Source organism: Siphateles boraxobius, unplaced genomic scaffold (assembly GCF_051911475.1).
Source record: "Siphateles boraxobius isolate OS27281-9 unplaced genomic scaffold, OSU_SipBor_1 41, whole genome shotgun sequence".
Taxonomy (NCBI): domain Eukaryota; kingdom Metazoa; phylum Chordata; class Actinopteri; order Cypriniformes; family Leuciscidae; genus Siphateles; species Siphateles boraxobius.
This window is the reverse complement of record NW_027509042.1, coordinates 16,886,450-16,901,010: the sequence shown is the minus strand read 5'-3', so window position 1 is coordinate 16,901,010 and position 14,561 is coordinate 16,886,450. Positions and strand designations below refer to the sequence as shown.

At 38.0% G+C, this 14,561-nt stretch overlaps 1 protein-coding gene across 1 annotated transcript in view; it reads right to left on the bottom strand.

Annotated features, from left to right (window-relative positions):
* Nucleotides 1-14,561, bottom strand: part of raver2 (ribonucleoprotein, PTB-binding 2) — a 92,438-nt gene that overhangs the window by 40,924 nt on the left and 36,953 nt on the right. The window contains exon 5 of the mRNA XM_077198705.1: nt 5,803-6,275. Within this exon, the coding sequence (XP_077054820.1) occupies nt 5,803-6,275 (473 nt within the window). The remainder of the gene's footprint in view (nt 1-5,802; nt 6,276-14,561) is intronic.

Sequence of the window (14,561 nt, the reverse complement as noted above, 5' to 3'; positions counted from 1 at the left end):
TACTCATATCCGTTTCCATTCCAAAGTCGTTAACCATGTTGTCCAACATTGAGTCTTCTGCCCCCGCTCTCCCAGACTCTAGGGGTATTTTCCTCTTTAATTTCTCAGAAGCCTTGGGCGAGTGTCTCCAGCATCCTGTAAACACAGAGCTGGATACTGCCGACAAGGGTAGCTAACCCTTACCAGCCCCATTGGGGTCTCTTTCCTCCTGTCAGCTGTCTCTCCAGGCTGTCGCAAGGTCTTTCCCTTGTTGCCAGCAGCACTATTCACCGCAGTCACTGGACGTATCCAGATCTTCATGATTTCCATTACACGATTACACGAGAGTAGATTTTAAAACTTCATGCTGATTTGTACTCGGCTTTCGCCAAGATAAGCACCAACTAAGACGTAGCTTTACAGTAACCTATGCTTCTCCATTCATTTACGCTTCTTTCCAAATGGTGATGTGAATCTCCTTCTGTCTGGTGTTAATAGCTGCAGTGTATTTGCACAAAAAACGGCTGCAACCACAGTGCGGTCCCCTCGTGACAACCGTCTGGATTGAGCAGAGTAGGGGACATCTCTTCTCTAGGGTCTTCAAGTGGGCACTTTCCGTCCTCAGTGTTTCGTCGACTAGCCCACGACACCTCAAGAGGGCTCGACAGTGACTCTGGCGTCCCAGAGTCACCCCCCTCCGTCCCCAACTCAACTCAGCCCAGCTTACTGACCTTTACATCCCTCCTGCTGCTGAGTCTGCTCCTTTGACCTAACCACAATCTCTCACAACCTCTCCACAACCGGACCATACGTGCCAACCCGTTTGACTAAGGCTGTCGAGCCCCACTGCGGACGTTAAAGCGGTCAGTGTCAATGGTTAGATGCAATTAATCGATCTCACAGCACTAATTAAAAAAAACAAATAACAATAATATTATAACAAACTTAATTGCAAATTAAACTGGAAATATAAAAATAAAAGCTAATTCAAGATATTACTAAATATAATAATACTAAAAATAATAACATTTTTAATAAATAAATCTTAACGGACAAATTATATTCTGAAATTGGACCAAATTTTCTGGTGCTGAACTGAAGATTCATGCTGAACACTTCACCTTTCAAATACATAACAGGAACATCATCACAACCTGAGAATAAGTACATAAACTTAGAAACCGGAACATGCACTCATTCAAACTCTAATACATCGTGATAAAATGGAAAAATAAAAGCAGTGTAAAAATTCATGGACAGCAAAAGAATAAGGGGTGCATTTAAAAGCATTCAAACAACTAAATGGATGTATACATTTTTCAAATGACCTACATGTGGTCATTAATAATGCAGTAGCATTAAAAAACAGATCACTTAATCTGTATGGGATCAATATGAATATTTTTAAACAAAACTATGTGTCTTCATTTACAATCTTCAAGCAGGAGGCCGTCTTAAAAAGTGACATATGTTTGTGTTATGACAGCCTTCAAAATCGACTGAGGGTGTCAGGTCACGGGTCAGCAGATGAGCTGGCCTTTATATCAGTCCAAAGGAAAACACGGAAATAAACAAACAGAGAACAGACAAAGAGAGAGCGACGAATGGATGAGGAAAAACAGAAAGAGGCAATAGCAAAATCTTTTCAGAAACCACTGGGCTAATCTCTCAATATGCGATTAATCACGTCCACCTAAATATATCTGGATGCATTGTGTGCGCGTCCAGCTGTCAGTATATGTCCCCTCATATGTGCCAGGGTCAGAATTTGCCTGTCATGAATGCGCTGAGTCATCTAATAACATAACTGCTGTCTTTCTCAAAAAGAAAGGCAAAAGGAAAAGAGTTGACAGAAGCGAGGGGGGCTGCGAGATGAATGAGTGACAAAGTGGGAGGTGAGATGCCGGAGAGAAAAAAATATGCATTTTCAAACTCATAATGGAGCTGACATTTCCTGGCAACTGAACTCAAGTGTTGTCGTTTCATATCACATGAAAATGGTTTTTAGAAATACACTTCTGCAGCATCTGTGGAGAGTCAAACATTACCTGGTCATCACTTCAAATAAACCAGTAAAAGTCATCCTTTACTCAACCTCATGTCAGTATGACTTTCTTTCAAGAAACACAAATGTGCACAGTGTACATTAATAAAATCTGAGTACTTAAATTTGCCATGAAGTCAATTTGATGATTATTGTTTTTTTTAATGGAATATTGCAGTATTTATTATAAATGATTAATCTGTGCACATCACTGTTTTTTTTAATCCTAACTCCCTCATAATCTTTAATCAAAATAACATCCCCTCCGTCTTCCATCTCTTCCCGTCTCCGATTACATTATAGTATATAAAAATGTATAATGCATAAGTCATACTTTTATAATACTTCAAGCATAAAACAAATTATTCATAAATGCCAATAAGGGCTATTACCGAGTAATTTAAAAAATGACTTATTAAACTAACAATTCGTTTGTGATAGTTTGCTGTTGTCTCACTTCAGTCAAGTAACTGAAAACTATGAGTTAGTGGATGAAAATTAAACCTCATGTTGATTAAACTTTATAAACAGTGGCCAGCTGGCTCATTTAGCTTTATTTGGTGAATAAGCTTACTATTTCATTTCAATGAAACTAGCCAAAAAGCAGTCTAGAAAATTATGGATTTGTAAAAGTATTGACCTTGCAACATATTAGCTATAAACTAAGGGTAATTATACATTACCATACATATTTGATAGTTTGGAGTGTTAAGTGGTCTGCATTTTTTTGTTTTACTTTTGAAGTGATCCACCACCTGAAAAAGGTTTGATAACCACTGTGCTATTACACCAGAAGGACTGAATAAACCCTGAAATAACTCTATTTTATATTTATATTGAAACAGCGGTGTTGAAGAAGAACCTCAATTAGGAGAACATTACTAGAAGTCACTCTTTCCAATCACTGTGCAGTTTTGAAAGAAGCTTTTAGATCATTAAAACCTCCTAAATATTGATGAGACATTTTCTGTTGACATTAGGCACATTTTGCATCTTGTTTTCCGGCATCTCCTGCACACAGATGAGCTGAATCACTTGCGCAGTTCATCGAGTTATCCCATTTCTGTACAGTAGTGGTGGGGTGGAGGGGGGTTGGCAATATTCAGAGAGCTCCATTATTGATTCCTGAAGCAAAGCTTGAGTATTAAAGAGGCTTGAGAGCACTGTGATGCAATTTGAGGTCAAAGTCCTGAGAGCTTGATGCATCTCCAACGCTCTAGCAGATGGTGTGGGTTTAATGCTGCTGCAAAGCTTTATGGGATTGAGAGGGTGTAGCGTATTGATTTCTGTGTTGGCTGGTGTTCACCCTAACTGCAGATCTAAAGTCAGTGCTGCCCTTTAGCTTTAATGGTTTTGATTAGGATGGAGCTTGAGGAAACCGTTTCCTGCGTCAGCACTCAAAGGCAGTTTTCCTGGGAGGAATTGATTTCTGGAGAAGGTTTGCATGGGGAAAAGCTCTCACTTATTAACACAGTGGCGAGAGAAAGCTAAGCAGGGTTTCCACACAAGTCCTCGTCACCAAGTCTGGCAACAGAACTCAACCTCTAAAGCCAGATCATTAGTACTTCTCTAATGACTAGGTCAGGAACAGGAAACTGGTTTGTATTTAGAACCGGGTCCATTAAAAAAAAAAGAAGAAAAAACCCAGTACCAATAGATGAAGAATGGTTCTCGAATGTTTATTCTAGAACGTTTATTCTAGAACGTTAATATTTTTTTATTACATTTATCTCACCTAAATGTTTGCTCACTCGTTGTGTTTTTACAATTGGGTAATTTTGAAAGAGTTTACACAACATAAAGAAGCTTGAAATCAATCTTTGAATTAAATTGAAAAAAGTAGCAAAACAATAAAGATACAAATAAAGAGAAATAAAGAGAAAAGTTTTTGGGGTAGGTCTAACACTAGTTTTCAGAAATACTACAGAAACTGAATAAGGTCATCAAAGGTAAAAAAAACACGTATAGTCTTTTAGTCCTGATTCCTGTAAATTAAATATGTAGGCTATTAATTCTGATTTCTTACAATTAAAGCTACCTTTGTTGTTTTGACGAAAACATTAATGACAGAAACATTTGGCTGCTGTCACTTTTAGAACTAGTGCACGGATCCTGTTTTCATTATACTGTCATATGCGTTTTATGCTTTTTTAAAGACATAACCGAATGTGTTTACGAGTATAACCAAGACAATTTTTGGTTATTGGTTTAAACAGATAAGACTTAAAAAGAAGTGAAAATGATAAACTTTAGTTATGATGCAATGCTGGCCGGATTGTGCAAGTGACAATTGAACGATTACTAAAAGAGAGAGTGTAGTATCGACGATTACCTTGTGCAACCCAATGAGAGAGAGAGAGAGAGAGAGAGAGAGAGAGAGAGAGAGAGAGAGAGAGAGAGAGAGAGAGAGAGAGAGAGAGAAGACGCAGAACCGCTGAACACTCACGCGGTTTGTGAAATTGCATCTCAGAGAAAGTCATTTTTAAAATGATCGATTTGATTTTATAATCCGTGTGGATTCATAGGCAACTCATACAATCTACATGCTAAAGTGAATCAATGTTTGCGGCGGAATTTCCCGCATTATAAGTGGTAGACCTGCGGGAATTATTAAAATAATATTGAAGTAGCTTCCCTTTTTAGGTACTAAATCGTCATCGAAGGCTAACATGCTGCTCTTACTCTCAGACAGGTGTTGTTGTTGTTGTGTGAGTCATCGCATAGCTATATCATTGATATCGCTATATGACATTTTTTTTTATCATGTACAAATTTATACCGGTGTTATCGTGGACGGTATGATATGCTACACCCCTATTCTGATTGAATTGCCAGTTCTTCTTTAGCTGATCAGAAACATGCAGTGGAAACAGTTCAGTCTAATTACCAAAGAAATTACTCTTATGAGCCATTTCTTGAAGTTAATCAGAAAAACCTAGCGCAATCAGTGTAGCTTGATTCCTGAACAAATTACTTTTATGAGCCGGTTTGGTTACACTTTATTTTGATGGTCCCCTATGGTTCTGTTGACTAAAAGCAACCTTGCACCATTAGAGTATTAGTACACTGGTAGGGTTAGTAGAATAAGTTACTTGCAAAGTTACTTATAGTCATTAGAATGTCTAAAGGGAACTATCAAAATAAAGTGTTAGTCTCCATAAGTCTCCTATGAGCCGTTTTTTAGTCAACCAAAAACATGCAACACAATCAGTGTTATCCAATTACCGAACAAATGATTCGTATGGTTCTTTTTAGTGAATCAAAATGTTATAGCGCAATCAGTGTAGTCTCATCCTCAAACAATATTATGAACCAATTTTTTAAGTGAATAAAAAAAATACAGCATGATTAATGTCAGATTTTCTAACTAATAACACGTATGAGCTGGTGCTTTTCAATTAATCAAAATCACTGAAAAGCTGAAATTTTTATAGTAATCTGACAAACTTTTATGGGTCTTTTCTGGAGACTGACAGTTCGCATTCTCCTCAATTTTGATTGTATTGAAATGAACATCAGAGATAATATACCAAACTTCTCCCTTTGTGTTTAGCAGAAGAAAGTCCTAGATGTAAATGAAAAAATGCTACATTTTTTGGGTGAACCAGCCCATTAAAAAACTGCAAATGGCAACAACATAATTTCTCTGTTTGATTAAATAAAATAAAAAATTCAAAGGCAAAATCATTTGTTTTATAAACTAATAATTTTCCAGTCATGTCGGTGTAAGTGAAATGCCAGAATAAAAAAGCCCACTGTTACTTTTCTCCACATCTCACCTGGCAGAAGACGGGTTTGTAGCTCTCTGAAAAAATGTGAGCCAGCTCCTCAGAGTCTTCAAAGTCTAGCGGCAGGCGATCCACGCATAGGCACTTGGAGTGGAGGTGTTCAGCAGAGGTCAGCTGGTTGACGTCAGCCCATTGCACCATGAGTGCGCGGTCACCCAGCGGTTTGCCCAAGAGTTCTGACCGTGCCCTGGAGGCCGAGTCCTTCTTCATGTACTCCACAAAGCCGTAGCCTTTGGAGTGGCCCGTAAGGTCACTGTACACCAGGAAACAGCGCTCGATGTTGCCATAGGAACGCACCAGCTCCTGAAACTGGCCGGCAGTAACGGTGTAGGGCAGGTTGGTGACGCACAGGAGGGAGTCCGTGGGCTGAAGCTGGACGGTGATGTCACGGCCTCGGACTGATGTCTGGTGCAGAGTTCGGATGGCATCCTGTGCCTGGTCACCATTTAGAAGGGTTACGAAGGCTAGTAAGACACACACACACACACACACACACACACACACACACACACACACAGACACAAAAAACGTTAATGAAACACTCAAAGGCCAATCAAATGGATAATGAGTGTAAAAAACAACAAGTGTAAAAAAGTATTACGACCTATATGTGACACGAGAAAAATATAAATAATTGTGGATCATGCGGATTCTAACAAACACAAATGGAAAACTCATCAAACTTAAAAATTAACATACAGGCCAGAGAAAAAACATCATTATATAACATCAAACATAAAATCAAATTGCAGATTTATGTTAGTAGATGCATTTAATTTTTTTATATCACTGAAACGAGAGCACTGTGAATGAGGGCGCACACATAGCAGAACCTTAAAAAAAGTCAAATTCCAGTGCAGACATCATCACATTTATTATATCACATTTTTAATGGACATGTAATACATGTAATTCACAATGCATGTTTAAAGACCATGTTCCTTCTATGCATGACACTTTAAGTCGGCATGAAATAAAAATTCACCCTATGTATTTTCTAAATGCATTTTATTGATCTTATGGTGGATGATTCATTCGTGCATGTTTCATTCATTAATTTTTCTTCTTCTCGTAATTGTAACAACGGCAGGACTTAAACCCCGCCATCTGTATCCATTTTTGAGAACCACACCCACATCTCAAAATCCAATCAACCACTGACAGATAGAACCAAGTCCCCATCCTACAGTTTTTCAATAATCCGTTACACTCGGACTAAATCTGGGAGAAAAGATCTGCAGCTATTTTCGTTTCATCCTGACTTGATATGAATAAAGCCTTTTATTCCTAATAAAATAAAATAAAGCATGTAAAAGTTAAACTTCAATTTTACAGATTTTATGTTGGGTTGGCTCTTGGCAGATGGCTCTCAGTTTATTAACCTGATTAATTCCTGAAAACGTGAAAGTCTGTCATAAAATTATTCTTTAATTACCATCAAATTCAATTAAATCATGTAATTAACTTCACAAGAAGTCTGTGATTTAATTATCAAACATAAAAGGATTTACTATTACATTTGACATTGTTTTTAATAACAGGACAACTTGTTAAAAACTGTTTATCACTCTTGCACATGAATTTAATTTTTTTAGCAAATAATGTTGTTCCACATAAAATCTAGTTCTAAAAATGCTATGCACATTACATGCAATTGTACATGTGAATCCTGCATTTGAGCACAAAATCCAGTTTATGACATTTACAGTATGCTGTTAATAAATGAGACACTGCCATTATTTTCCAGTAAATTGTTTAGCAAGAACTAATTGGATGCTTTCCAGGAATTAAGCCTCAGAAATGAATCAGCCCTTTATAACTGCTGCTGTACTTGTAGTGCCATTTATAATCTATTGACAATCCTTTAAAACTACACTAATCTTTTATAATAAATAGTAAATTGTAAATAGTGCCACACAAGCCCTTGATCCATTGAAGTTAATCTCATTTATACTAAATTTTTTGTTATAGTTCTCCACCCCCTTATTCCTCCCTTCCTTTTAACTAGAGTAAATGAAGCATAGATAAGCATTTTCTTATCCGACAAAGAAAAAATACAACGTGAACAAAGAACAGCTAACACAATAATCCTAGAAATCACAGCCACTTTACTGGTGACAGCGCTAAGCAACCATTTTTTTAAAACACAGGAGGAACCTGATTATAGCCTTTGTCTCAATCTGTGACAGTTATTAGTTTCTTTTTTCTTGGCTAAGTCGAGTTAGGGGGTTTGTGTGATGGGGGGCTTTATTGTAGCAGCATAAAGCCTATAATTCTTCTGCCATGAGACATCTAAAATTACTCATTAATGTACAGTGCAGTCATTAGTAAGCGCTATAGGACTGACAGGAAAATGACTAGCATGACGTGTCAATAGAAGATGACATTACTGTCTACTGCAGATCTTTTGTGGCTTCTTTAGGTCCGTTGTGGTCAGTATGAGTCCAGATCCAAGAGTTTATCATTGGCTTCTGCAAACATCATGAGACAAAGGCACAACAATTACAGCAATTATAAAGTTAAAATCACAGCGTTGAGCCTCCTCATCCCATGAGCATTGTCTCTGCTCCGTTTCCCCGTTCTTATTACACTCATTAGGCTTTTCGTTAGCTCTGAGATGATAATATGCTGGGGAGGAGTAACACTCACTCAGTTAGTGTAGTGTATGACATGAGCACTGCTCACACCGTGAGAGCTCATTGAGATTCATTAAGCCAGGGTGTGGAAGATCACAGCATTTAAAACAAGCATGGGCTTGTATCTGTTAGCACACAGGTTTAGATGATTGATAAAGTAGCTTCTGTCCAGGCTAATGACCATTATAAAGAATCATTCCAACTAACTGGCTAAATCTCAATTTGCAGATTTGTGCTACATGCACTAAATGCTTATTTGGCGATGCAAAGGTAGACCTACTGTCATAAAATTACATATTCATTTCACACCACAGACTGCCACAGAGTAAGCATCTAGCTAACATCGAGTAATATCGATGTTATCCCACAATGCACCGCAATAACAAGTGTACAACTGACGCTCAACGGCTAGAGAATACCCATAATTCACTGTGAATGTCGAGCGATGAATGAATTCCCGCGTCTCGCCTGGAGATGGCGCCGCAGCTGAATCAATCATTCATCCATTTTCCAAACCGCACTGGTCCAGCGTGATATCATACAGGTATATAAATTCCTTTTTAATTCATTATTAAATGGTGTAGTTACGATTTATACATGCTAGTTTCCATAGCAGAATTCAGGATAAATTTAATTAATCAATTAATTAAATTCAATTAATTTCAATTAATTATTAAACAACAAGCACAAACTATGTAAAAGCGGCAGCCGTTCTGGCGCACTCAGTGTCCAAATTCACTCACTCGTTTTCACTCACTCCTTCAAGTGGATTATATTAGTGGAGTAATGTAGGGAATAGTGAATGAGGGTATAGGGGCGATTAAAATCGCTGTTGATTGTGATTCTGAAGTCACTAACTTCCTTGTAACCAATGACGTGAACGAGTGGATTTCTGAGCTGGTGTGAGTGAGTGGAGGCGGAGCTAATTTGCATATTCATAGAACCTCGTAAACTAAATTAGGCAAGGGTGTAGAGTTACATTCAAGTTATTTTAAGGCATGAGGAAATTTATTTTCAAGGAAAAAAAGTTTAAATTTGTAATTTTGGTGATCAAAGATGATTTTTAAAAGATACAATTATTGACTACAGGCAGTGGCGGAGTGGCAATCGGGAGAGTTGGGACTTTTCCCGATGGGCCGGTTCTGTTTCGAGGCCGCGATGACTGGTCTGATAAAAGTTATACATTGCAAGTTCTTAGCAACACCATCTGCTGCCCACTTCTCACACTGTACAGCCTCTCTGCTCAACCCGTAAATAAATGCATCGATCCTGCATTTTATTTGAGTTTTTCAATGGTCTAGTGGTAGATCTTTTGCCAAGCTCGTATAGTTTTTTTTTTCTCTCATGAAAACTGAATATGTTCATCAGAGGTTACAGTCTATATCAAGCAGGGACACATTTGTGTGCATTTTATTTTGTGATTTCACCGGAATGAATAGAGAGTCTCTGCAACAGCGATAGATTGAAGCGCGCGTCCGAGTGAAAACTGCGCGAACCTCACGAGAACAACCGTATCCATGACAACTGATCGCCGTGTCAACGAGCGCTCAGCTTGATTTCAAAAACACCACATTTCTTATTTAATAGCGAACTAAATTAATACTCTGCTAGTTAACAGGAGATGTTTTATTTATTTGTATTAGGTACATCCGTACCTCAATGTTTCAAAAAGTGGTTGGGGACAATATTGACCCTGAGAAAAAGTGGTGGGACACGACTTCACTGGATCTAAACAAATCAATCTAACCATAGATGTGAGCAGGAGTGGTGGCTTTCTTAATCTATATAAAATCTTTTTTTTTTTTTTTTTTTTTTTTTTTTTAATGGTATACCCCCTATGAAATTTCCCGGTAGATTTTTGGTCCCAGTCCGCCCCTGAAGTGGGACTTTAAAAAATCTTATTTACTCCAAATGTTTGAACGGAAATTGTGGAATTTTCTGCACATTTAAGCCACCAAAGTTAAAGGAACAAATCATTATGTTTAAGACCAAAAACTCTGGTACATTTCTCATCCAAAAATGCTGTATATTCAAACCTTCAGTTCAGTCTACAAATGAAATCACAAAATAAAGTGCAACTAAATATTGTCCATTGAGCAAGCCGAGCTCCCTATGAGTGAAATCCCAGAAACGCCTTTGACGTGCATCTTCACTAATCTGCCTACTAAACACTGTAGCAACGTGAATGATGATTCAGCCACTGTGACACAGACACACGCAATCACAGTGGTTCTCGACAACTAGGTCTGTGGCAAAGAGCAGGCGACTCAGCTCAGTCCTGGTACTGTGCTCGTTATGGCTTGTTAGGCCTTGTTCAGACTGGGTGTCATTACCAGATGGCTGCAATTTCTTAGCAGACCAAGGCCATCAGCGCCAGGCCAAGTTTGGGTCCTTCAGGCTGTGCATTGACAGAGTGTCCTCCCCCCACTAGCTGCCTTCAGCGGCAGAGTGCAAACAAGCCTTCCCCTGCTGCTTTACAGCATGTCAATTATCAAGCAGTCAGGCAGACGCACATGCACACTATCACAAACACGCAGACACGCTCTGCGATCCAACTACTGCTTTATGGCATGATAACTGGCAGGTCAGAACCACACACACATGTCCATACCTGTAGTTCCCAAATGCAACTATATCAATTCTAAGGTCACATGACATGATGTTAAATTTAACGGTACAACACACACACACATTTTGGCGTCCACCCGCTATATCTCAGCATGTCAATTACCACTGAAAACACCCAACAAAGCTTACAGCTGCCATACGGAAGATCTGAAGTATGTATTCTGATGAACATGCAAAAGAACAAACAGACACACTAATCTTTTATATATTGTGTAAAAACAGGCTTTGGAAATTTATTTTTAAAACAATAGAAGGGCCAAATAATTCACAACATTTGGCTCCCTTAATGGTTCTTAGGCCATTGCAGATGCAACAGCGAGCCAAAATTCTGTTAATAAGTTCATTTAAAAAGTGCAAGTACTGTGTAAAACCAGTGATGAGATGCTGTCTGATGATGCCAGCATAACGTGATAATGTATGGAATAGACACTAGGGCTGTGCGATTAATTGATTTTCAATTTCGGCGTCCAACGATTATGAAAGAAATTGATTGTGCTGCTGCCGCATTCCTTCCAGCGCACATTCCTTTCCTTTACAGTGGTGCACATTCTTTCCTCCCTAAAAGCCTAAACTTAACATCCAAATCAGCCAAATAAGGGAGTATTGTAAAATGCAGTCTACTGTTACTAAACTGCAAGACATGTTTGATATGAAACACTGTGTTATTAAAAGCTTGTTAAGCCGCAAAAGAGACATTTTTCTGTGAGCGCGCTCCGAGTCGAAGTCGAACGCGGAAAAGCAAATGGGCTTAGGATACGCGACTAAATGCATACACACATAAATGTGAAAATGCCATTTTGGAGAGTATTCACATAAACACAACGGGTTATGTCTTAAGTAAACATAAACAGTTGAGAAAGAAAACGTGTGTGTAACAGTATACTGGATCCGTGAATCAGCTCTTAAAGTGAGAGCAGCCTAATAAACCTGCTGCAGTCTGTCATTAATAATAATCAAACAACAAATGTAAAACCACTCGCTGGTCTTGACTGAATAACTTAAGTAGCTTTAATAAGGATTAATCTATATTTAATGTGTACAGTAAGACTGCAGTGTTATTTTACATTCGTTTATTCAATTGTTAGTTTAGGCTATTACTTACCCGAGTGACCCTTTAAATTCATGTTTATGAAAAATTTAAAATAATTAATTTAATTTGTGATAAATGATAAAAGAGTTAAGGTCAGAACATAGCATTGGGCAAGGAACCACATGAAAATAAGTCAAATCTAATGAACTAATTTAATCTGCCCCTTAATCATAATTTAGGAATTTAAAGAAAAAAAGTTGTTGGCGTTTAACTGCATCTGGTGTTCATTTTAGCTGGAAACTGCAGTGAATTGTATATATAGGTCTGTTTTTGGAGTTTTGCAAGGATGTAGGTACTAGAGGCACATTCTTTCCAATGAGCCTTCGTTGAAGGATCCGACATCATTATCATGGAGTGTCCTAAATAAAATCTCCTCACACATACAATACAACAGATCCAAAAACAGATCTGAAAAAAACCCTTGCATACAAGTCAAAACACAGAAGCCTAAAGTAAATGACAGAGCTATTTTCATTTCCAACCACGCAGCAAAGATCCCACATAATGGAGCAGTTAAATGCTAGCATTATCCAGCCTCAATATTCAAATGTGTTCTGCTCTTCAGCAGCCACGACTTTGGCCTTTGTCCTCCTGTATGTTCATGTTTTAGTGTGAGAGTGTGTGTGCTCCTTCTCCAAAGCCGCCTACATTTGCCACTGAATCAATTAATGATGATCTCCTTCTGCTTTCCCAGCATCAGGCATCTGGCTGAAGTGGTTGTCGGGCTGAGCAGTAACTCCCACACACTCCTGTAAAAAGCCCCTCTAAAGCTTCAAGTGGACAACGAGACCCCCACGCCACTATTGGATCCATTTGCGGCCCCCTCTCTCGATCTTCATCATCTGTGAGATTGAGATGCATGGGTGATTGTTCTGATGGAGTGCTCATGCTGAATCACTTACATCTGTCACCTAAATAAATGCATCATCTAAATAAATGGGTCTAAATCTTATGAAACTTGTGAAGCTCAATTCATATTTCACCTCAAAAATACCAGTAAGGAAAAAAGAAATCCTTTTAACTTGAATAAAAAAAAATAAAAAATCATTCTCAACTCTAATGCAAAAAAATACATATTTTAAATTGTGAAGTATTTATACAGGACAGTATTATTTGTCATACTGCCTTTATACTGACTTAAAAATAAATAATAATACAAATCATGACATTGCAAGTTTTTAATGTAATAAAAGTTAAGAATAATCATTGAGAATAATGTGCTTTAACTGCCATGAAAATAATGCGAAATAGACCTAAAACATAAATAGTTGTTAAAAGGTTTCATTCTTTTAAGCATTCTTTAAAATGTTTTCATGAAATTCACCCAAATTCTTAACCAAGATTATATATTCCAGTTTCAGCAGGACACAAACAATGCTCATCTCCCAATTTGTGATTCTCGAGGACAACTACATGACATGAGCCAAGAGAGTGGGCAGCCGTTTCCGGTGTGTTTCCCTCATAGATCACGCGTGTCAGATAGCAGCAGTTTTTAACGCCTATGATTTGTCACTGTACATGCTGATGAACTGTCCGTTGGGAGTGAATGCAAACGCTCACACGGCAATTAATTTCAGGGCTGTAAATCAGTCATTTAGAAATTGGGCACAGCAAACAACAGCGAACATAACAAGAATTGAGGCGTGAAATGACAGCATGTGGGCTTCTAATGGTGTACTTTGCCTCCCTTTGGGACTTGAATTCAGCTGTTATCTGTGCTGTCTCTCTTTGTGATAAGCCACTATTGAGAGAGATCAGTGAAGTGCTGTCACAGGCATGAGAAGAACCCTGAGATGCTGAACTGATGGCTGAGCGGTTTTGCGCTATTGTCTCCATAAACGTCCATATTTTAAGGATCTGTGTATGGTGTATTCTAAATATGTTACTACATCCAGGACTGACAAAATAAAAAAAATATCATCTGGAGTGAAGAACAACTGTTCAAAAGAGTATAAAGTTTTAGTCACCCATTGGGTCTTGTAAGAAGCTTCCAGGGTGAGCATTTGGCTTGCTTCAAACTGGCAGAAAGCTTTATAAAGGATCAAGCGGTTGTATAATATAATATAACATAATATAATATAACATAATATAATATAATATAATATAATATAATATAATATAATATTCTGTGCTTCATTGTCTGAGCAGCTTGCTGTTAAAAAGAACATAAACCATCTCTTTCTATGACCTCATAGTCGTGACCAGCTTGTCTTCACATTGTAAACAAACACAAAGGCAATGTTAAAACAAAAATCAAAAGGGTCTAATCACTTAATTATACACCTTGACATATCCATCCCTAATTGCTACTTTAAAAAATGTGCAAGAACACACACACACACACACACACACACACACAAAGCTTCACAAAAGGGCCTATATGAGCCCCTCTCGAT